The following is a 23,607-nucleotide window of genomic DNA, read 5'->3' as shown; positions in this document are numbered from 1 at the left end:
GAGCTGAAACTAGGGAGCAAGGGCAGCTACGGGGCCAGAAAAGGTTGACTGAAAATTAGAGCCAGGTGACATGTATAATGTGTGTGCATATGTGTGTGCATTTCCTGTTGTAATTGTTTTGTTCTTCATCAAACGGAGGTCTGCAGACAGCAAGCCCTAAGCCTAGGAAACTAGCTTCTCATCCCCTGCCCCCCACCGTTGACTAGCTTCCTAATTATTACACTAAAAGGTTTTCCTGGATGCTGAGCTGGGGATGAAGAATTTACCCTCTAGCTGCCATGTGTCTGTGAGCAGAGGAGCACAGGGAAATAGCAGAATGATCCAAAAATATAAACAGACACACACACACACACATGGTCCAGTACTCAAACCCTAGCTCTATAGTCATCTGCTGAGTGCCCTTGGCCCTGTTATTTATGCTTTGCAAGCCTTAGTTTTTTCATCTATAAAACAAGGGAAATAATGGTATTATGTCCTAGAATTATTTTTAGGATTGGATTAGATAAAATAGGCACGATGCTTAAGAAAAAGCCTGGCGGGTACTGAATGTTTAATAAGTTGTTGCGGTTCCTTCTGTTTACTGGAGGCAAAGGGCATGGACTATGGGGTCAGACAGGTCTGGATTGGAATCTTAAGTCTGCTGCTCAGTAGCTGTGTGACCTTAGGCAACATGTTCAGCCTCTCTGAGCCCTAGTTTCCTGTCTCTTAAGTGGGTTAAACACACCTGCCCTTCCTGGTCCATGTGAGCACAAAACAGGAATTAGCCTTCACAGTGGCAGAGTTGAAAGAATGCTCAGTGCTTGCCTAGTGCACCCTCTTATTTTATAAACTGAGGTCCAGACAGGGCAAGTGACTTATCTTAGGTCACACAGCAAATGATTGGCAGACCTGGGATGTGAAGCAAGTGACATAGCTCCCAATCCAATGCTTTTTCCACCTTCGCCTCTGTCTCATGAGTTTTCTATCCCCACAGCAAACACCTACTGATTTTTCCCAGGGCGGGGAGGGATGGGGGCATCGCCAGCATGTTAAATCATGTTGGCAATTAATCCACAGAGCAGAAGAGAGAAAACTGGTTTTATGTCACAAAGGCTGAGTCCAACCTTCCCCCTCTGGGACTCCATGGTTCATGGCCTTATTAGGGAAAACTGTTGACTCTTCTGTTCTAAAAAAAAATAGACGATCCCCATGTCACACCACCTTCTCCCTGCCGTGCTCCTCATGTCTCCATCACTGCCCTCGGACTTGGGTCTCAGGCCTAGCACCTGCAATTCTCAGTGCAGTAGAAGCTATTGGGGCAGGTCTGAGGTGTCCCTAAACAGGCCTTAAACACTCCCAGTTTTCCTTTTGTCCAAGTCTCTGGAGAAGGGAATGGCTACCCACTTCTTGCCTGGAGAATTCCATGGACAGAGGATCCTGGCAGGCTACAGTCCATAGGATTGCAAAGAGTCGGGCATGACGAAGCAACTAACACTTTCACTTCTGACAGTGATGGGGTTTCTTCCCCTGCCAGCTCCCACTCCTGGCCACCCCGCAGACTCTGGAGGGTGGGTGTGGCTGGGCCATGAGTCAGAGGAGCTCCCCCAAAAGGTCTGGAGGAAGTGGATGGCGGAGTGGGGTGATAGTGGCCCACATTTGGAACATTGAGGAAGTGTGGCAGCCCCTAGGCCAGGCTCTCTTGTTTGTTTCGTACATCATTTTATTTAATCTTTACAGCAACCCTATAGGTAGGGGATGTTAGGATCCCTATTTTACAGGTGAAAAAACTGAGGCTCAGAGAGCTGAAGCAACTTTTCTAGTTGGTCAGTGGCCTCCAGGAGTTGAGTCTGTAGCTGTTTGAACTCAGAACCTGCACTTTGAACCGCAAGGGAAAGTTATCTGGAGAGGAGAGGGCTATGGATCTGTGGTAAATAATTAGCAATGATGCTCCCTCAGGCCTTTTCCCAGGATGCGGGACAACCCCAGCCGCTTTATTTCACTGTTGGAGCCCAGTGACTTCCTGCCCTTTGTCATCAAGGGCAAGTGGCTGGCACCTTCAGTATCCCTCCCTTCCTGTGGGGCGGCACTTTACAGTTTACCCAGCTAGCTGTCCCGCCTAAGCTTGTTAATCCTCACGGCTCTCCTGTGAGGAAAGCCAGGCCAGTATGGGGGGCTGTATCTCACGGATGAGGAAACCCAAGTTCAGAGCAGTTATGAGAACTGACCTGTGAGAACCTCGAGCTGGCCTAGAACCCAGGCTTATGGCTCTAAGGCCAAGCTCACCCCAGGACAGCCGTGCAGGAAGGGGGAAGTCAGTGCTGAGCAGAGACTGGCTGGGACTGAGACCTGACCCCCCAGCTCCATCTCCCTGCTGCCTGCTGCTTGACTCTCCCCAAGTCCCTTAACCTCTCTGTGTCTTAACTTCACCTTCTGCAAATTGGGGCACAAACTCTGCTCCTAGTATCCTCGGTCTGGGGTAAAGTTGAGATGAGACACATTGTCGAGAAGGCTGGAAGCAACGCCGGGGTGTCACCTAGGGGCGTGAGGGAGAGCACTGGGCCCGGGGCCCACACTGACACCCTCACCAAGGCTTCGGGTCTGGAACAAAGGAGGAACCACTCCCCTCCTGCTACCCTCGCTCTGATGCTCCAAAACCCCACCCAGCCTGGCCGCTCCCCAGCCATCTCCTCGCTAAGTCATTAGCACCAATAATCCATCTGCAGGAGTAATTATGGACCCCAGGAGGGGAAGATATTCCTGCCAGAGATGTGATTATGTCTGGAAAATGAAAGATGTTGCAGAAAAAGGTCTTAAATAAATTACTTTAAGGTGGGGCTAACAGGAAGACTAACATTGGGAATAAATGAAAACAAAACTCAAAAGTTCTCTCCAAAAACACTACTAAATAATTGTTCTCCCTTCTTCTAAAAGTTCTGAGTACGAATTCCCTGAGACAAGCCCAGGGAGTGAGGCCCAAGTGGCTCTGCTTTTGACAAAGATGGCCCAGGGTAGCAGGGGTTAGGGAATGCAAAGGAAAGAGTGGGAGCTGAGCAGGCTGGGCCCTGCCTGGTAAGCACGGTGCTCAACCCGGCAGGCAAGAGGGAGTCTCAGCAGTCCTGAGCAGGGCTGTGACAGCAAGGTGCGGTGCCTGACCTTCACCCCCTGTGTGGGGAGATGGTGACATCACAGTCTAGGGACCCAGCACGCAGCAGGTGTCCGGTAGATGCTGGTTCCCATCACTTCCCATGGTGCTTCAGTGGAGGCTGCTAGCTGAGTAGGGCAAGCATGGGCTGTGAGTCAGGGAACCTGAGTCTGAATCTCAGCCTTGGTGCTCACCAACTGGGTCACTGGCTCGCCAGCAGGATCACCTCTTGAGCCTCCCTCTGCTTACCTCATGTGTGGAGTACCTTCTAGGCTGGTATGAGGATGAACAGGCAAGCAACACCAAAGTGGTGCAGAGCGGGTAAATCTTAAATTTCTTTTTTTTAATTAACTTAGTTTTAGCTGTGCTGGGTCTTGGTTGCTACTTTTCTCTGCTTGTGGCGTGAGGGCTTCTCATTGTAGCAGCTTCTCTTGTTGTGGAGCACAGGCTCTAGGCATGCAGGCTCAGTAGTTGCGGTACTTGAGCTTAGTGGCTCCTTGGCATGTGGGATCTTCCTGGACCAGGGGTTGAACCCGTGTCCCCTGCATTGGCAGGCAGAGTCTCAACCACTGGACCACCAGGGAAGCCCAGTCTTAAGTTTCTTTCCTCCCATCTGCAGTGGGCTTAGGTTTGTATTCAGCTGCATGTAACAATCAAAATGCCTAAAGCTTTTATAGCAATTCCTCTGGGTCAGGCACTATCCTAAGAACACTATGTGTGTTAATTTACTTAATCATCACCCCTACCCTTAAGAAAGTACTATTATAATCCCATTTTTGCAGATAGGGAAACTGAGACACAGGCTGGTGAATGACTTGCAAAAAGTTTGTTCATTTTACCCCCAATAATGCTGAAAAGAAGAAGTTGCCCAAGGTCCCATAAGTGTCAGAGCCAGGACCTGAATTTAGTAGTCAAGTTCCAGAGCCCACTGGCTTGATCAGCCTTCTGCCGCTGACCTGTCTCTCCTGTGGGCAACCCCAGAGTCCCCTCCGCTGCCCCTCACTAGGAGGAGACCTGAGCCACGGCCAAAGGGTGCCCCAGCCACGTGAGCTGAGCTAGGAGGGGGTGCCACACTCTAGGGCAGGGCTTCCCTGGCGGCCCCATGCTAAAGAATCCCCCTGGCAGTCCAGAAGACATGGATCTGATCCTGAAGACTCCACATGCCTGAGGGCAACGAAACCCACGAGCCACGACTATTGAGCCTGCGCTCTAGGGCCTGCACAACTACTGAAGCCCAGGTGCCCTAGCGCCCGTGCTCCGCAACAAGAGTCACAATGAGGAGCCCGTGCCCCATGGCTAGAGAGCAGTGCCTGCTCACTGCAGCTGGAGAAAACCTGCGTGCAGCAACAAAGACCCAGCATAGCCCAAAATAAGCAAATCGATAAAATTATTTTGAAAAAACCACTATAGGGCAACCGGGCACCGGTCAGGGAGCTGAGGGGAAGTATTAATTTCCCAGGCAGTGGTACGGATGGAGCATCCAGCCATCACTGTGACACTCACCCGTTTCACAGTTCTTCCACTACAACACGCACCCACATCCATCACCACAGGAGTTCCCACAACCCTCTGAGGTTAAATGCCACTGTTGCCATTTCACACACAAGGACAGTCATGGCAAGGTTACCTAACTCTGAGCATCTCAGCTCTCAAACCCAAGACCCAGCCACTCCCCAGACAAATGTTGCCAGGATGAACCTCTCCTGGCCTGTCTCCCTCTGAGGCCTCACTGCCCTCTTTTCCCTCTGGCCTTTAACTCCAGACAGCCTCTTCCCAAAGCTGGAAGCCACCTTATCCCTTCCTGCAAAGAGGTCTAAACTGAGCTCCCGTCAAACCTGCCTCCCTGAGGCCTCAAGTTCTTAAAGGAGGAGCACATCCCAGGCCCATATTATGTGTAATGATGAATTCTATGAGAACTTGTCTGAGACACCTCTGGGACCCAGAAAAATCTGGAGGAAAGCAGCATTATAAAGACTTGAATAATTGATAGAGTTGGGGGATGGAAAGGACAGTGCGTGCGTGTGTGCTAAGTCGCTTCAGTCGCGTCCAACTCTTCGCGACACCGTGGACTGTAGCCTGCCAGGCTCCTCTCTCCATGGGATTCTCCAGGCAAGAATACTGGAGCAGGGTTGCCGTGCCCTGCTCCAGGGGATCTTCCCAACCCAGCGACTGAACAGTGGAGGCACCCTTTCCCATCTCCAGTCCTTTTTGTTCACCAGTAGAAGCCTCTCAGGCTTCAGCTTTACTTTCTCTGCATTCATTCTGTAACTTAAAAAAAAAATGATTCCACAATCAATAAGCCGTGGGATTTGCCTGGGTCTGGACTCTCAACCTCTCTTAAACAGAAGGGAGTAGACCAGACTCCTGCCTTCAGGGGAGGGGTGTTCCAAAAATAGGTTGGGACACTGAGGCACTTGCCTGCCCTTGGGGACCTGCCTTTGTCTATTCTTTAAATTTTTAAAAAGCCTTTATTGAAGTATAGTTGACTTATAATGTTGTATTCATTTCTGCTGTATAGCAAACTGACTCAGTTGTACACATATATATGTGTATATATATATTTTTCATATTCTTTTCCATTATGGTTTACACAGGATAGTGAATGTAGTTTCCTGTGCTAGACAGTAGGACCTTGCTGTTTATCCATCCTACACGTAACAGTTTGCAGGTACTGTTCCCAAACTTCCAGTCCTTCCTTCCCTTACCCCTCCCCCTTGGCAAGCACCAAGGGGTTCTCTCTGTTGTCTCTCTCTGCCAGTGAGTCTGTTTCTGCTTCATAGAAATGTTCATTTGTGCCATATTTAGATTCCACATATAAATGATATCGTATGGTATTTGTCTGTCTCTTTCTGACTTGCTTCGCTTAGGATGATGACCTCTAGGCCCATCCATGTTGCTGCAAAAGGCATTATTTCATTCTTTTTAATAGCTGGGTTCCATTATATGTATACACAACCACATCTTTATCCATTCATCTGTAGATGGACATTTATGTTATTTCCATGTCTTGGCTATTGTAAATAGTGCTGCTATGAACATAGGGGTGCATATAACTTTTGAATTGTAGTTTTGTCTGGGTATGTGCCCAGGAGTAGAAATGTTGGCTCATATGGCAACTTTATTTTTAGTTTTCTGTGAAACCTCCATGCTATTTTCCATGGAGGCTGCACCAACTTACTTTCCCACCAACAGTGTAAAATGGTTCCCTTTCTCCATACTCTCTCCAGTATTTATTATTTGTAGACTTTTTAATGATGGCTATTCTGACAAGTGTGAAGCCGTACCTCATTGTAGGTTTGATTTGCATGTCTGTAATAATTAGCGACGCTGAACATCATTTCACATGCCCATTGGCCATTTGTATGTCTTCTTAGGAAAAATGGCTATTAGCTCTTCTGCCCATTTTTCGATTGGGTTGGGTTTTGTTGTTATTGTTGTTGAATTATATGAGTTGTTTGTATATTTTGGAAATTAAGCCCTTATTGGTCACATCATTTGCAAATATTTTCCCCCAGTTCATGACTTGTCTTTTCATTTTGTTTATGGTTTCCATTGTTGTGCAAAAGCTTATAGATTTGCTTAGGTCCCATTTGTTTGTTTCCGCTTTTATTTCTATTGCCTTGAGAGACTGATCTAAGAAAACATTGGTATGACTTATGTCAGAGAATGTTTCGCCTATGCTTTTAGGAGCTTTATGGTGCTTTTTCTTATTTAAGTCTTTAAGCCTTTTAGAGTTTACTTTTGTGTATGGTATAAAGGCGTGTTCTAACTTCATTGATTTACATGTGGTTCAATTTTTCCAACTGCACTTGAAGAAACTGTCTCTCCCTTATTGTATATTCTTGCCTCCTTTATCAAAAATTAATTGTCCATAGGTGTGTGGTTTTATTTCTGGGCTCTCTATTCTGTTCCATTGTTCTATATGTCTGTTTTTGTGCCAAGACCACACTGTTTTGATTATTGTAGCTTTGTAGTATTGTCTGAAGTCTGGGAGAGTTATGCTTCTTGCTTTGTTCTTTTTCCTCAGGATTGCTTTGGCAACTCTGCATCTCTTATGGTTCCATATAAATTTTAGGACTATTTGTTCTAGTTCTGTTTTTAAAAAAGTCACAAAAATTTGATAGGAATCACATCAAATCTGCAGATTGCATTGGGTAGTGTGGCCATTTAAACAATATTAATTCTTCCAATCCAAGAGCATGGGCTGTCTTTCCATTTCTTTGAATCATCTTCCATTTCTTTTATTAATGTTTTGTAGTTCTCAGCATACAAGTCTTTCACCTTGGTGAGGTTTATTTCTTTTCTTAGTTATCAAAGATTATAAGTGTATAATATGGAGAAGTATAGAGCAAAATACAATTATTAGAGGGCAATTGCTCCACAGTCTTGCGTTGGCCTCTGGCACCCATCAACACGAATCAGGCACAGAGGTACACGTGTCCCCTCCCTCCTGAACCCCCCTCCCATCTCCCTGTCTGTCCCACCCCTCTAGGTTGTCACGGAACACTGGGTTGAGCTCCCTGCTTCACACAGAAAATTCTCCCTTGCTGTCTGTTTTACATATGGTAACGTATATGTTTCCACACTATCCACTCAAGTTGCCCCACCCTCTCCTTCCCCCCTGTACCCACAAGTCTGCCGTCTATGTCAGGACTCCATTGCTGCCCAGCAATTACCGCATGCATACGGAATCTAGAAAGATGGTACTGATGAATCCATTTGCAGGTTTATTTCTAAGTATTTTTGATGCAGTTTTAAGAGGGATTGTTTACATTTCCTTTCCGATACTTTGTTGTGAGTGTGAAGAAATGCAATTGATTTCTACATGTTAATCTTGTATCCTGCTCCCTCACTGTGTTCATTTATTGTTTCTAGTAGTTTTTGTGTGTCGTCTTTAGGGTTTTCTATTTATAGAAAACTACGACCACTTCACGGATTTGCGTGTCATCTTTGTGTGGGGGCCAGGCTAATCCTCTGTGTATCATTCCAGTTCTGATACACGTGCTGCTGAAGCCAGCTCCTGCCTTTGTCTTTAGGGTAAAGTCTGAAGCCTTCCCAGCTGGGACAGTCTAACCTTCAGGCTCCTGTGCCACTGCTACCCTTCAGGCTTGGCACTCCAGGAAATCCAAATGGATTGCCTTACCCTAGAGACCCGCCCACCCTCCCACGTACAGTGTCTCCTCTATGCCTCTTTTCAATCTGGCCTTTGCCTGGAACGCCCTTGCTCTCTATCATCCTGGCTGAATTCTGCCTGTGTCCAGCTCAGTTGTGACCCCCTCATAAAGCCTGCTTGCTTTCTTCCTGTGGGACACTACCTTCCCATAGGACCCTGGCACACACACTCTAGGGGCACACTATGGATGAGTCTGTCCTCTCTACCAGACAGCTGCTGGGGCAGTTCTGTCTGATTCCTTCCTTTCCCCTGTCCTGCCAGCCTCCTAACCCAAATTCACTCCCAGGCCTGCACAAAGAATGGTCAGTAAATCTCTGTGAATAATATCCCAGGTCCTTTAGAAGCATCCCATGAGTCATGACAGTGCCACATTTTGCTTGGACCCTAGTAAACACCCCCATCAGTCCCTGCAGGACCCTCTGTCCCCATAATCTGGTTCCCACTTGGGACGTTATCACTGTCAATATAGTTAGCCTGTGGCTCTGCAGGCCACTGCCCCGGGCCCACACCTCCCAGCCACCACCTCAGAGGAGCTGGGTTCTGCAGTACAGATGCTCACATAGCCCATATACTCAAGCCTACAGTGTGAACCCGGCGTGTCCATGCTGTGCACACCATTCTCCAGGCCATTCTCCAAGCCCCCTTGAGGCTTTATGACCAGGATCAGCCCAAATGTCCTGCATCAGGTGCTAAGCTTACCTCACAGCTGTCATGCCGCTGACACAGGACACGCTCCACCAGAGTCACTTCATAGACCATGCAGTTGTGGAGAGGGGAGCCCATAAGGTGCCATTCAAACCGAGACACTGGGACGATAAGCCAAATATGCCATCCCTAACCTGCTCTTCCACACAGGCAGAGCATCTGTACAGCTGATGTGCATAGGGCCCAAGAGTATTATTTACACCACATATATCAGGAGTTTATGTGTTTGTATAAACTCACTGTTTGCACACACATATGCACCACTCTTATGACAGAAAGTGAAGAGGAATTAAAGAGCCTTTTGATGAAGGTGAAAGAAGAGAGTGAAAAAGCTGGCTTAAAACTCAGCGTTCAAGAAATGAAGATCATGACATCTGGTCCCATTGGTTCACGGCAAATAGATGGGGAAACAAGGGAAACAGTGAGAGAGTTTATTTTCTTGGGCTGTAGCCCAAGTGATTTTGTAAAATCCCTGTGGATGGTGACTGCAGCCTTGAAATGAAAAGATGCTTGCTCCTTGGTAGAAAAGGAATGACAAACCCAGATAGCATATTAAAAAGCAGAGACATCACTTTGCCTACAAAGGTTCATATAGTCAAAGCTATGCTTTTTCCAGTAGTCATATATGGATGTGAGAGCTAGATGGTAAAAAAGGCTGAGCACTGAAGAACTGATGCCTTCGAACTGTGATGCTGGAAAGACTCTTAAGAGTCCCTTGCACAGCAAGGAGATCAAACCAATCAATCCTAAAGGAAATCAACCCTGAATATTCGTTGAAAGGATTGATGATGAAGCTGAAACTCCAATACTTTGGCCACCTGATGCAAAGAGCTGACTCACTGGAAAAGACCCTGATGCTGGGAAAGATTGAAGGCAGGAGGAGAAGGGGACGACAGAGGATGAGATGGCTGGTTGGCATCACTGACTCAATGGACATGAGTCTGAGCAAACTCCAGGGGATGGTGAAGGACAGGGAAGCCTAGCGTGCTGCCGTCCATGGGGTCACAAAGAGTTGGGCACGCCTGAGCAGCTGAACAAGGCACACTTACACGCAGGCTTACCGAGAACAGCCTCCAGAACCTCTGGGTGTAACAGGGAGGCAGCCCACCACACCCCTCCCCTGCCACAGTCGCATCCTATGCCTCTGCCCCCTCCATGTTGTGCTCACACACTCTAAATGCTCATGAAGACCCCTCTCCCCACCAGCATGGGATTTCCCAGCAGTTTAGAGGCAATGGTTTTGGGCACTTTTTAAAAACCACTAAGGAAATCACGAAACCTAATGCAGAGCAGTTGGGGCCATATGCTGTCAGTGTTTGTCCAGGAGGTCCCGAAGATTCTAGCTGACTTTGCAGGGACTTTGCCTGACTCTGTCCACGGAGGGAATCAGGCCCAGAAGGCGAGTAAGAGATGACCTGACCCTCTGTGGCCAGAATCACCCCCACCCCCAGGCCCTCAGGAAGTGCCAGAGTGCTTGACAGGGCTCAGTCCTGGGAGAGCAGGAGCAGGAAAGGGAGGCTGCCGTAGGAAGCTCCTTTCTCTTAATTAAGACCTGAGGTCTGCGTGTGATGTTGCGAGCGTCCCCAGGCATCAGCAGCAGCAGCAGCAGCAGCATCCCTGTAACCAGCTTTCTCTCTTTCAGAAAATGTTTACTATTTGATGGATCTTGGCACAGTCCCCAGTCTGACTCTCACTCCCACTACCTGTTATTCCACCTTAGCTTGGTTCCATCAAGCCTTGAGGGCTTCTGGTTTATTTTTTTAATATTTACTTATTTGGCCACAGTGGTCTTAGTTGTGGCATGTGAACAATTAGTTGCAGAGTGTGGGATCTAGTTCCCTGACCAGGGATTGATCCCCAGAGCCCCTGCTTTGGGATCGTGGACCACCAGGCAGTTCCAAGCATTGAAAGCTTTTTTACTTCAGGAGCCCCCTAACATAAGATACAAATGCCCCATAAGAGTTCCCACCATAAGCCCCTAGTAGCCATTCTTGCCCCCACCGTCAGCATACATTTAACAACAAATCTGTAGAGAAGCATCTAGGACAGGGCCTGGCATATGGTAGGCGCTCAGGACACTGGGGTCCCTGTCACACAGCTGCCCTGTTTGCAGGCAAGGCGGCCAGGTCTAGAGGAAAGAGACTGGGCTGTGGAGTCAGTTGGCCCCTTTCTCACAGCATGACTAAGAGCAAGTGACCTCTCCAGCCTCAATTTGCTCTCTCTTTAGGATGGTTCTCTCTCTAGGACGGTCATTCCTTCCGTGAAAGCCTGTTAGTGCCTGGCACAGGCTGACACCAAGGGGTTGGTTAAAAGTCTGAGTCTCCTTCCTCCTGTCTCTAGCAGTGGGGATTGGTCAGTCTGTCCTAAGCCAGTGGCTCAGTCCTGTCTATAGGCATGAAGGGGAGTGGATGGGGTAAGGATCAGAGTCCCTGCTCCCTCTTCTTCAGGTCCTTCCCACTAGGCATATACCTTTGTGCAAGAACTTTCCCAGGAATTTTAGATTTGAGAGCCTCCTGATAAGATACAAATACCTCTCAAGAGTGTTCAATAAGCTCTTATCACCCTGTGATGCCTTCTTGGAGCTCATGAGAGGGAATAGTTGGAGAACAGGAAGGGGCTATAGATAGGACAAAGGCATCAACAGAGAGAGCAGAAACTTGGTTTTGCCAGTTGAGTCTCCTGGAGGACCCCAGATCCTGCAGCCAGTAAGTGAACGTAGCCTGAACTTGACTCTAAACATAAGTGTCTTGGTATCTGTTTAGGGACTATTAGGAGTCTGTGCTCCTCTAGGGAGACCTCCTGAGGGGTCAGTTATGTAGCATATTTATGCAAATTAGAAAATGAAACATTCCTTTATCAAGACAGTCTATTGGCATCTGCCCAAAAACTGATGTAATAAATACACAAGCTGTAGTGACTGCCATTTGAGCAGCTCCTGAGGGTTGTACAGTGCACAGCCTGAACAACTGTACAGAGCAGCCTCAGATCACTGATAGCCTACTCATGTTGGATACAGGGTTTCCAGGCCTAACCTTCAGCCTCTCTCCAACTATCCCCTGGGGGGCCAGATAGAATAACTCAGGCACACAGGCCCTCTGCGATATCCGCTTGGCACAGGGAAACAGGAATGGGAATGGGTGCGACAAGAGGCCTCCATCCCTCTCCCCCTCTCATTTCTCTGGCCCTCTGCTCCTCATGCCTTATGCAGAGTTTCTCTTCCCCAGTGTTCGTTGGCTGTCAGTTGCTGCTTTATCAGTCACACACTAATTAGGTCCAGTGAGGTTTGCTCTGCATTGGAGGGGCCTCTGTGGCTGGTGTTCAGTCCAAGCTGTTCTCTTTGCCTTATGGACCTCGTGTCACTCTTTCTCCCTGGAAGATCACACATGAGTCTCCCCACCTGGGAGTCCCACTGCCTGAGCCCTTCGAGCTGATCGAGTAAAGCCTTAGCTGCTGCTCCCCACTGCTTGCATCATTGCCCGAACCATCTCCCAACCCCATCCTGCCGTGGAAAAATTGTCTTCCCCAAAACAGGTCTCTGGTGCCAAAATTTGGGGCCAATACTATAAACAGTGAAGTGCACACCACGTGTGCTTCTGGTATTGGTGTGACATTGGGCACCAAATCAGCCTGGTGGGTGACCCTGAAGCTCTGGAAAGAGCATGGGAGACAGGGAAAGAGGAGAAACCAGAGGACTGGGGAGGCCACTGCGGAACATCTGGAAGTAGGGGGGTACCTAGCCTGCAACTTCTCCTGCCACAGCCTCGTCATCTGCCTCACCCTGCTCCCCCACTGAAGGATAAACTCCATGAGAGTAGTGTATGCGTGCATGCCAAGTCACGTCAGTCGTGTCCGACTCTGTGACGCTATGGACTGTGGCCCACCAGCTCCTCTGTCCAAGGGATTCTCCAGGCAAGAATACTGGAGGGGGTGGCCATGCCCTCCTCCAGGGGATCTTCCTGACCCAGGGATCGAGCCCACACCTCTTACTTCTCTTGCACTGGCAGGCAGGTTCTTTACCACTAGCGCCACCTGGGAAGCCCCGTGAGAGAAGGGATGTGCTCTGCTCTGCTCACCCAGTGTCCTCTGGCCTAGCACAGTGTCAGACATGTTCTGGTGCTTCCAAAACATTTCCTGAATGAGTGAATTAATTTGATCCATACGCAGTGAGTGCTGACTGTGGTCAAGGTACCATGCCAGGACCGGGGCCATGGGGCTGAGGAAAACAGACCGAGTCTTTACACTCATGGGACTTAGCGTGAGGATGAGAATTCTAGTAGAATGAGAGCTGATTTTAGTTCATCACAGTTGTGATATGTGCCACCAAGGAGCAGGTAACAGAAGCCTACTCTTCAAGTGGGAAGACAGGGGAAGGCAAAGAATATGGGAGCTGAAGGCCCCCCTGTGCTGCGTGCTTAGTCGCTCCGTCGTGTCCAACTCTGTGACCCCGTGGACTGTAGCCCCCCCGGTTTCTCTGTCCATGGGATTCTCCAGGTAAGAATCCTGGATTTGGTGGCCATACCCTCCTTCCGGAAGAGCCCCCCTTAGGTCGCATCGAATTTATTGTGATGATTAGTGAGTTCATGGCCTGTCACTACACCTGATCTACGGTAGATGCTCAACAAGCATTCGAGAGGACTTCCCTGCAAGTCCAGCAGTTAGGACTCTGCAGGGGGCATGGGTTCAATCCCTGGTCAGGGAGCGAGACCCAGCATGCCACACGGCATGGCCAAAAAGGCAGTTGAGTACTGAATGGGTAAATGAATGAGGCTGGGTCACTGTGAGCCAGTGTCTTTGCCTCACTGTAACCCACATACTCTGATGCCAGGTCCAGGGCCCTTTCTTGCCTAAACCATCCCGACTTCTCTACCAAGAAGACCTGGGGGCCAAGCTGACTCCCCTGGCTTCCTGTCCCAGAGTCCTCTCAGCTGAGCCCCGTGGCCTGTAGAGCATGCCCACCCCCTCTGCCTGGACCCAGGGAACCCCGTTCACTCCATTTACACTGCCTCCTACCAACAGAACATGTGGAAGGGGACCCTGAGGTGAACTTGCCCAACTGCCTACCCCTTTTGTGTGAGGGAGGATCAACCACTTTCCATCCTTCTCCTCCTTTCATTCCAAGAAGTACTCATTAACCTCCTGCCCATTACAAGGAAAACGGATGATCAACACAAGGAGCCCAGCTGTTGACGAATTCTCCCAAATAGAGCCGAACTACAAAGCAGCATATTGCAGGAGAGAAGATTCAGTAAACAGTATTTGAAACCAATGTAATAGAGCACATAACTCATTACCCACCGGGGTCCAGACCCCTGCTGCCACGTTGTACATGGAGGCAGGTGGAAGGCGGGGAGGAGACCTGCAGCTCTGCAGTGGGACCAGCTCTGGGGCTTCCGTTCAGCCAGCCGCTCTTTCACATCAAGTTCAAGGTGTTAATAGCCTAGGCTGCATCTATAATGAACAGGCCTTTGGATTGAGGAAGAATTCTCATCCATCCTCCATTTGCAGAATGAAGACACTGAGCAGGAAAGGCAGGCTTCCCCCTACAGGAGCTGGAACCTTGGGAGCCTGCCTCTGTGGGAGGTGGAGGGCTGCCCTTTCCCAGACGGGGGAAGGGGTGTTGGGAGTGGGCTCTGCAAGTGTAATGGGGATAGGTAACAATACAAGAAACACCCAGATATCAACTTCCAGGTGTTGAGAAAGAGCAAGTGTCTCAGCTTGGCAGGTGGCCTTTCCTCAAGGTCAGGGCCATGTCCTGGATGCTCTGTGCTTAGGTGGTGAGTGTGCCATCAATAGGAGTGTGCAAGGGCAGCATAGGCTACCCCAGAGCTTTATTTACCACACCTAGGCTCTTTGCATACTGTACTGAAATAAGAGCCAGGAGATTCAAGTGCGAAAGCCATCCCTCCCAGTGTTGGCTGTGTGACCTTGGGCAAGTTGCTTTCCCTCCCTCAGCCTCAGTTTCCTCAAGTGTAAAACAAGGCAGCCAAACAAGGTGATTTGCAACATCTTTTCCAATTCCGGTACAAGGAGCTATCACCCCACTGAGAATCTAGATGTGAATACAATGAGATCCTGGCTCCCTGAGCTTACAGCCCAGGGCAGAGGCAGGATATGTGACCAATCCCAGGCCGTGCATTAGCAGCATTGGTGGCCACCCAGCCGGCGTGATTCTTAGATTCCAGGAGGGCTCCCTACTCTGGGCCTGCATTCCCATCATTCCTCACTTCTTCGGGTTAAGACCCCCTACTGCAGGCAAGAAGATGCTCAGAGAGGCAGAGCTACAGGGTCCTTAGAGATGATCCAGCCACTGGTTCCCAGCTAGACACGTACAGAAGCTGCAGCAGGTTGCCAGGAGCGATTCTGAACATTTTACAAAGCCTACAGGCAATTTTCCATTACCTAGGATGAAGCTCACTAAAACACCAAGGTTTTTCTTCTGCTGTTAATTAGAATTAAATTAACTCTATGTGATCTTCCAGGTGAGCTTGCGCTAATCAGAAGCCCTGATTGGTTGTAGGTGACATCATAGGAATTTCTAGGTCATGGTTGGTGGACAAGATGCTGCCATCAGCATCAGACGGCATGTGGTCACTGGCCAAATTGCACCTGTTCATTACGTGACTGGCCTTGGACACCAGCGCGTGGTGACAGCAGTGTCTCTCAAATTGGGAGAGCTTTGCAGACAGGGGACACTAACAAAGCTTCTTGATGGTGAAAAGTTGGGGAGACTGATTTCAACAGCTGCCTATAATTGATAAAGAAACCAAGACCTGTGTGTTACCTAGTGTGAACATGAGTCAATCAGAACAGAAGATTGTTTTCCAGCAGTAAACGTGCTTAGTTGCTCAGTTGTCCGACTCTTTGTGACCCCATGGGCTGTAGCCTGCCAGACTCCTCTGTTAATGGGATTCTCCAGGCAAGAATACTGGGGTGGGTAGCCATTCCTTTCTCCAGGGGATCTTTCATACCCAGGGATCGAACCTGGGTCTCCTGCATTGCAGGTGGGTTCTTTACCATCTGAACCACCAGGGAACCCCTCCAGGAGTCAGGTGTATAGGAATTCTGGATGGAGATTTTGGCGAACAACTTGAATAAAGGCCTTAGGGTACTCCTGGCTGCGGGAGCAAAGGTGCTAGGCTACGTGAAGCATGTAAGATGCCGAATGCAACCCCCCCTACTTTCTTGGGTTCTTGTCCTGTCCTTTTTGCCAGAAGGTGAGAAGATCAGCAGATGTGGATTCAAGGCTGGTCTGGGCCAGGCACTAGGCTGGGGAAGATGTGGTAGGTAAATCCCAGCTCTGCCTGATGGGCCTACTCTGACCTTTAGTCTCTTTCTCATGATGGTGATGAATCTGATCATCCCTAAGATCCTATTCAGCTTGGAGGGTCTTGTCTTCCTGAGTGGATGCACTCGAGGCCAGCAGCATAATTTTCTGACTGTATGTCTGACCCTCAGCCTGGCCGGGGAGGGTTTGCGCAGGAGATGGCAGAGTGGGACATGAAACCACAGACCAGGATCTGGCCTGGCTTTCCATTTGCACAAGAGCCCCCAGGGAGGCCCAGAGTCGGTGTGGCAGCATGGGACTCATCCTTAGACCAGGCAACAGTCTGCTTCCTGTGTGTAATGGGAGCCACAGACCCCCAGCCCACTCATCTGTCCAACAGTATTTATAGAATACGTCCACTCCATGCCAGGGACTGAGCTAGGAATCCTGGGGCAGCCAAGACAGATAAGATCCCTCTTATCACAAAGCTTCGTGGTCTAACTGGGGGAGCCAGTAAATAAGTGGGCAAATAAATGCCTCCAGATGCAAGCATGAGTGTGCTTGTGTGCACACTGCCTGGGAGCTGCCCAAGGGCAGAGACCAGGTCGCAGGCTCCTGTGTGTCCCTGGAGCCCACTCCCAGGGCTGGCTCAGAATCAGCCCCCACTCAGCAAACATTTGTTGAATTGCTTGGCATGAGAAAGAAAGCATATGGAGATTGCTCAGTCCTTCTGGTTCTGTCCACGGTAGAAGCCAGCATGTACACACAGACATCTCATTTCAATTAAACAACAGTTATCGAGGGCCCATTATACACCAGAAGGACCCAAGGCTCTGAGAATCTAGATGTGAGTACAGTGAGGTCCTGCTCCCTGAGCTCACAACCCAGGGCAGACGCAGGCATTAAGAGCTAACCAGGAGCCACCCCAGTGTGCTAGGATGGTGGTGGCTGTGTGCGTACCCAGTTCCTACCAGGGCAGCACAGGTGGGCTGGGAAGGGAATACACAGGAGGGAAGGATGAGGAAGGAGTCACAGTTTTATACCCAAATCCACACAGATGGATAAATAGACACCCCCAGAGACAAACGCACACAGAAACTCACAGGTGTGTACCCTGACTGCCTAAGCATGCATGCATACTAAGTCACTTCAGTCGTGTCCGACTCTGTGCAACCCCATGGACTGTAGCCTGTCAGGCTCCTCTGTCCATGAGATTTTCCAGGCAAGAATCCTGGAGTGGGTTGCAATTTACTTCTCCAGGGGACTTCCCAACCCAGGGATTGAACCTGTATCTCTTACACCTAACCTGCACTGGCAGGCGGGTTCTTTACCACTAGCGCCACCTAGGAAAACTGGGAAATGCCTAAGCACGTATAGGCATAAATAATGACCCCATCATAATCAAGGCCTGTTAGCGGTGCCCCAAACTGGGGAGATGAATGTGTAAGAGAATGGCCTATTGCAGGGGGGTGTGGCAGTGGGCACCCTGAGAATCGCCAGACCTTGGCCAGGGGATACTTTGAGGTAGGTGGGGCTATAAGTCTAAACCTGAGAAGTTAGGTTGATTATTGGCTTGCCATGCACGCCCATCACCAGAGACAGCCAATCAATTGTATGCCAGGCCTGACACCGCAGATCAGAGGACACAAAGTAGGGAATGGGATTTAAAGTTTCCCTGTTTGTATTTGTGCTTATTGAGGAGTTTGAACCTGGTTGAGTCAGGGCCAAGAGGTGGAGGAGGGGGAGCTGTACCAGGCTCACATTTCTTCAGGGCAGAACTGTGTACTTTAGAAACTGCCCACTTCCCCATTTGGGTTTTTTTGCCATTCGGAGCTAACAAATGGGAAGTTTTGAGCACTAACAGCGTGGGGCACATGGTAGCCCCTCAGTTAGTGGTCATTTCATCCCCCAGAACTGTGGTAAAAGTTCAGGCCTGTTCAACTGTGGTAAGGGGAACCAGGAAGACAGCCTGGAGGAGGAGGCAGGAAGCTGAAACTGGGGGAGTGAGGTCACGTGCCCCCTGTGAACACCAGCTCTCCTCCCCTGCACAGGGCCGGCATTTGTTCAAGTGAGAGATGGAGCCTCTACCAGAGCTGCCTTCTGCTGAAACCTTAGAGGGTTTTGTGTATTCGTTTCATAAGAGATACTATTTCTTTGTAGTAATGACAGCTTTTAGCGTGCTCTCTGCCTGCCAGGCCCTCTTCTATCTGCTTCACGTGCTGTTGTTCAGTCAATTAGTCACGCCCAACTCTGCGGCCTCATGGGCCGCAGCACATCGGGCTTCCTTGTCCTTTAACATCTCCTGAAGTTTGCTCAAACTCATGTCCACTGAGTCGGTGATGCCATCCAACCATTTCACCTTCTGTTGCCCCCTTCTCCTGTCCTCAGTCTCTCCCAGCATCAGGATCTTTCCCAGTGAGATAGCTCTTTGCATCAGGTAGCCAACTATTGGAGCTTCAGCTTCAGTCCTTCCAATGAACATTCAGGGTTGATTTTGTTTAGGATGACCTGGTTTGATCTCCTCGAAGTCCAAGGGACTCTCAAAGAGTCTTCTCCAGCACTACAGTTAGAAAGTATCAGTACTTTGGTGCTCAGCCTTCTTTATGGTCCAGCTCTCACATCTGTACATGTGGAAACTACTGGAAAAACTATAGCTTCATATGTAATAACTCATTTAATCCTCTTAACAATACTATGAAGTAAGGACATTATTTATTCCCATTTGACAGATGGAAGAACTGAGTCCCCAAGAGGTTCAGTAAATTGCTCAAGGTCAGGCAGTGAGTCAGTGGTAGCAGCAGGATGGCACTAGAGTCTATTCTCTAACCCCCAGGCTCTGCCACCTTTTGGAAAGATCTGGTTCTTCCTCCTTCACCCCTCACTGATACACCATGGGGCCCTGGATAAGCCCCTGCCCTGCTCTGTCTCCCTCTCCTTCTCTGGGAAGCAGAAAGTCTTCTCGCCTGGTGACTTCCCAGGGCTGTTGTAAAGCCAGGCTGACTGTCATATCCCTGTACAGGCTGCTCTGGGAGAAAATGGGACCTGGTGCAGCCTTCTGGGGACAGATATTCTGAGCTGGGTGCTCTGCGTCTTGCCCCCTGGAGCAGGGCAGGGTGGGCAGTCCTCTCAACCCCGCCAACAGATCCACAATTGGACTCACAAGCCCCTTGAAATCTCCTCAGAGAGCAGGGATTGGGGACACTAATGAGGATTCCAGGAGAGAAACCCCTTCCTCTTAAAGTAAACTCATGCAGAGAAAATCATAAACTGAGCATGCAATTTACACCCTGGCCAAGGGCCTCAGAGCTTAATCATATTCTTCTGGGCTATTTGTAGTCCTGGAGAAATTAGAATTTTTCTGGGTAATGGGAGCGCTAGTAGATTACAGCTGGTCAGGATCAGCCAAAGATTGGCCTGAGAAAGAGTGGGAACCATGGAACCTTCTGGTGCAGGACTCCACACTGCCCAGTCTCTCCTCTCTGACACAGCCTGGGCAAGCGGGAGCAGAGAGAAGGGCTAGAGAGGAGCCTCTTCACCAAGGGCCAAATAAGATCTCTCTGTGACCTGAATAGGGATGAGGCCAACTGCCTGGGACCCTGATAGTTGAGAAGTGAGCTCCCCTATTTCAAGGCTGTCATTTCAAAAATGCTGGAACTGAGGCTCAGAGAGGGGCAGTAACCTATCGAATGTCACACAGCTAGTGGGGCCCAGGTGAGCTCTGGTGTCCTGGCCCGTGCATCAGCATTCCCATAGTAAACCTCAGCACAAGACCTGAGAAGTTAGCTGGAGACACTCCTTGGGGGCAGATGGTGGGAATTAAGCATCCCAGTATGTGCACCAGAGCAGACATCCCCAACGAGGGTTCCTGAGTAGGGAAGGCGTGTCCTGGGGACTCTGAGAGCCCAGATTCCCTTCCCTCGCATTCCAGGCTACCAATGTCCCGCTTTTAAAAATATATTTATTTGACTGCACCGGATCTTAGTTGTGACATGTGGGATCTAGTTCCCTGACCAGAGAACGAACCCGGGCCCCCTGCATTGGGAGCACAGAGTCTTAACTGCTGGACCACCAGGGAAGTCCCCCAACACCCTTTTGAAATATCTCCCTCACCCCTCCTTACAACAAACTCCCTCCTCCTGCTACCCCTAGAACATTCCCAGCTCCCATACTCCTCTGCACCCTTGTTCACACCCTCCCCACCTAGACTGCCTTTAACCCTACTTCCTCTGATTAACTGAATTCTTCCACCCCTCAAAGCCTCTGAAGTCCCCATTCTTGGTAGCCCTGTGACTTGCCCTCACTCTGAATGCCTTACTAGAGCTAACAGCCCACCCAAGGAGGTCTGGTGCAGTGGATCCTGTAGGGTGTCACCCAGATACATGATTCAGGATGAAGGCGTGCAGTTTCCTCCCAACTGCAGGAAACTTAGTAGCTCCCAGATGAGTCTCTCTGCAGAAATTGCCTTCCATCAAAGAGCACAGATTCCCCTGAAGTCATGCCCCCTTCCCCGGAGCAGTGGATACCAATGACTGGTCAGGGATAAGGAGCCTCTCTCTCCCTTTCCCCTAGCAGGACAATTCTAAGGGCCAACCAGCTCCAGAGCTCCCTGGCAGATCAGCTGAGGCTATTGTTGCAGCTGTACCAGAGTTCAATTTCTGTCTGTCCTTCTTCCTTCCCTTTCCCCTCGTAGGGATTGTTCTCAAGAGCCCACTAATTGTTCTGAAATGGATTGTCTCCATTTCAGAGAATTTTTTTTTTTCATTTCAGAGAATGTTTTCCAAGGAAACTGGTTGCCAACGCTAAAAACAGAATGGTTAAGCAGCCAGCTTGGGTTCAAATAGAGATCAACCATAGTTAGCTCCATGACCTGGAAAGATGCTGAGGCTCTAGTTCCTATCTCTTGAGGATATTGTGAAGATTAAATGAAATGATGGTACCTGATATTGAGAAAGTGCTTAATACATATTAGCTGTTATTATTTACATTGAACTTCTTTGAGGTTTGGGTAAATGAAAATAGGATATTGTTATCTGCTTCGGGGGTTCCTGGTAAGAATCAAATAAGATTGAGAAGCAAAGGGTTAAATTTTGTGCCGGTGTGACCTAATAGAGGTTCAGGGGTCAAATTCCTTGAGGGCTTTGCCCACTCTAGAGCAGTGGTCTGGAGGCCTGACCCCTCCCCCAACTGGTGAGACTCATTGTATTGCGATCCTATCACTGCTGTAGCAAATCCGCACATCAAACAAAACAAGTGTGCTATCTTACATTTCCGTAGGTTGGAAGTCCAGTATGGGTCTCACAGGACTAAAGCCAACGTGTCATCTGGCTATATTCCTTTCTGGTGGCTCTAGGGGAGAATCTATTTTCTGCTCATTTGGATTTTTGGCAAAATTCAGTTCCTAGGGTTGTGGGACTGAGGTCCCCATTTTCGTGTTAGTTGTAAAATGAAACCTCTGGCTTCGTGTGTGTGTGTGTGTGTGTATGCGTGCGTGCGTGTGTGCGTGCACACGTGAGCACATGTGCTCAGTTGCTTAGTCACGTCTGATTCTTTGTGACCCTATAGACTATAGCTTGCCAGGTTCCTCTGTCCATGGAATTTTCCAGGCAAGAAGACTGGCTTCTAGAGACCACTGCATTCCTTGGCTTGTGGCCCCATTCCTCTGTCTCCAAAGTCAATGCAGGCAGGTGGAGGACTTCTCAAGGCTATCTTTTTAGTTATCTTCTACCCTTAAGGACTTAACATGATCAATTTGGGCCACCCTAGCTAATCAAAGACACTCTCCATCTCAAAGTCCTTAATCATGACTGCCATGTAAGGTAACATACTCACAGGTTTCGGAACATGGAGAGGGGGCAGGGGGGAGGCATTACCTACCATAGCCACTTACCACGGGGCACCTCTGACCCCAAGTCCCCCTCCTTTTCCAGGGGGAGGTCTGCGCCGTTCCCTGTGCGGCAGGGACCTACGGCTCCAACTGCTCGTCTGTCTGCAGCTGTAACAACGGTGGCGCCTGCTCCCCAGTTGACGGCTCCTGCACCTGCAAGGAGGGTAATGTGCCTGCTGTCCCATCCCATCCCCTCACATGTGCACACAGAAGTTGCCCAGGTGGGCTGCCAGCTGCCCACCCACCCACATGCAGAGTCAGGGAGCCTGCATGTCAGGTTCCAGCCAAGGAGACTCATGCCCGGGACTTCAACAGCAGGAATGTAATAAAAGGGATTTGTTACCAGAGTGTTAGAACAGCTGCAGAGATATGCAAGGGAATGTGAGCAACCCGGAAATTCACAGCTTCTCTCACAGTTGCTACCACTTCTAGGGTGAGAGGGACGAAGGGAGAAAGTGGAGTTCCCAGAGCCTGTGAGTGAGGACCACCTGGTAGGGACTGAGACAGGGGCAGAAAGGCTGCAAGATGGTGCTGGAGTACTGAGACAGCCGGCCCCAGAGGCCCTGCTCACAGCAGAGAAAGAAGATACCTGTGCCTCTCCTGCCCCCGCCCTCCCGTCACTGGCCAGGTCTCCCGCTGGCAAGCCCACTTGAGAGCAGCTGCAGGGGTCAGCCCCCTGAGACACAGAGCAGGGGAAGGGGAGAAGTGGATCTGAGGGCACACAGGCCAGTAAGCAGCCTCAGAATGGGAAACCAGCCTGTTCCCAAGCACAGGGCCCTGAGATAAGCTTCCTGAGTCCGCCCTGGGCACAGAGAGGACCCCCACCTCCGTTGATGCCCTGTCCGGGTAAAATCATCCACCTACAGCAAGAACAGGGAGAACCAGCAGGCAGGAGAGCCAGCTTCTAGCCCCTGTGCTCTCAACAACCATGCTGTGCTTCCGAGTGGACTCAGCAGGTGGGATGCGTGCTCTGCCCCAGCTACCAGAGAAGGGGTGGTTTGGGTGCCTTGTCTTGTACAGAGCTGGGGGAAGTGGGCAGAAAACTGCTGACACGTGACAGAGAGGTGACAGCCTTGTTCCTTCCCCTCAGGGTGGCAGGGCCTCGACTGCACCCTGCCGTGTCCCAGCGGGACGTGGGGCCTGAACTGCAACGAGAGCTGCGCCTGTGCCAATGGGGCAGCCTGCAGCCCCACAGATGGCTCCTGCTCCTGCACCCCCGGCTGGCTGGGGGACACCTGCGAACTGCCCTGCCCGGTGAGTGGGGGGCAGGGAAGGATGGGGGTGACCCAGCAGCCCCTCAGACCTTTTCCCTGTGGTTATTTTGTCCACAGAAGTACAGAGAAGAGCATTGGACCAGGTGATGGGACACCCGGATTTAGATCTCAGCCCCGGTTCTAACCTCTCTGTCCTACTTTCGGCCTCAGCCCTCTCATCTGTAAAATGGTAGATACTGGGGATAT

The 23,607-nt window shown here is 49.8% G+C and overlaps 1 protein-coding gene and 1 non-coding gene across 21 annotated transcripts in view; one reads left to right on the top strand and one right to left on the bottom strand.

Moving 5' to 3' along the window:
* MEGF11 (multiple EGF like domains 11) overlaps window positions 1-23,607 on the top strand; it is a 391,832-nt gene that overhangs the window by 332,399 nt on the left and 35,826 nt on the right. For all 20 annotated transcript variants that reach the window (XR_011258066.1, XM_069595447.1, XM_069595455.1 and 17 more), the window contains 2 exons: window positions 22,191-22,311; window positions 23,238-23,401. Coding sequence is in view for 19 of the 20 variants with exons in the window: in XM_069595447.1 (XP_069451548.1) it covers window positions 22,191-22,311; window positions 23,238-23,401 (285 nt within the window). In the remaining variant the exon portion in view is untranslated. The remainder of the gene's footprint in view (window positions 1-22,190; window positions 22,312-23,237; window positions 23,402-23,607) is intronic.
* On the bottom strand, window positions 8,035-8,141 carry LOC138444451 (U6 spliceosomal RNA). Its single transcript, XR_011258477.1, has one exon. It is a non-coding gene; the product is annotated as a U6 spliceosomal RNA (small nuclear RNA).

The sequence above is a fragment of the Ovis canadensis genome, chromosome 7, assembly GCF_042477335.2.
Source record: "Ovis canadensis isolate MfBH-ARS-UI-01 breed Bighorn chromosome 7, ARS-UI_OviCan_v2, whole genome shotgun sequence".
Lineage (NCBI taxonomy): Eukaryota > Metazoa > Chordata > Mammalia > Artiodactyla > Bovidae > Ovis > Ovis canadensis.
Note: the sequence above shows the minus strand (reverse complement) of the source record. Positions and strands in the feature narration are given on the sequence as shown.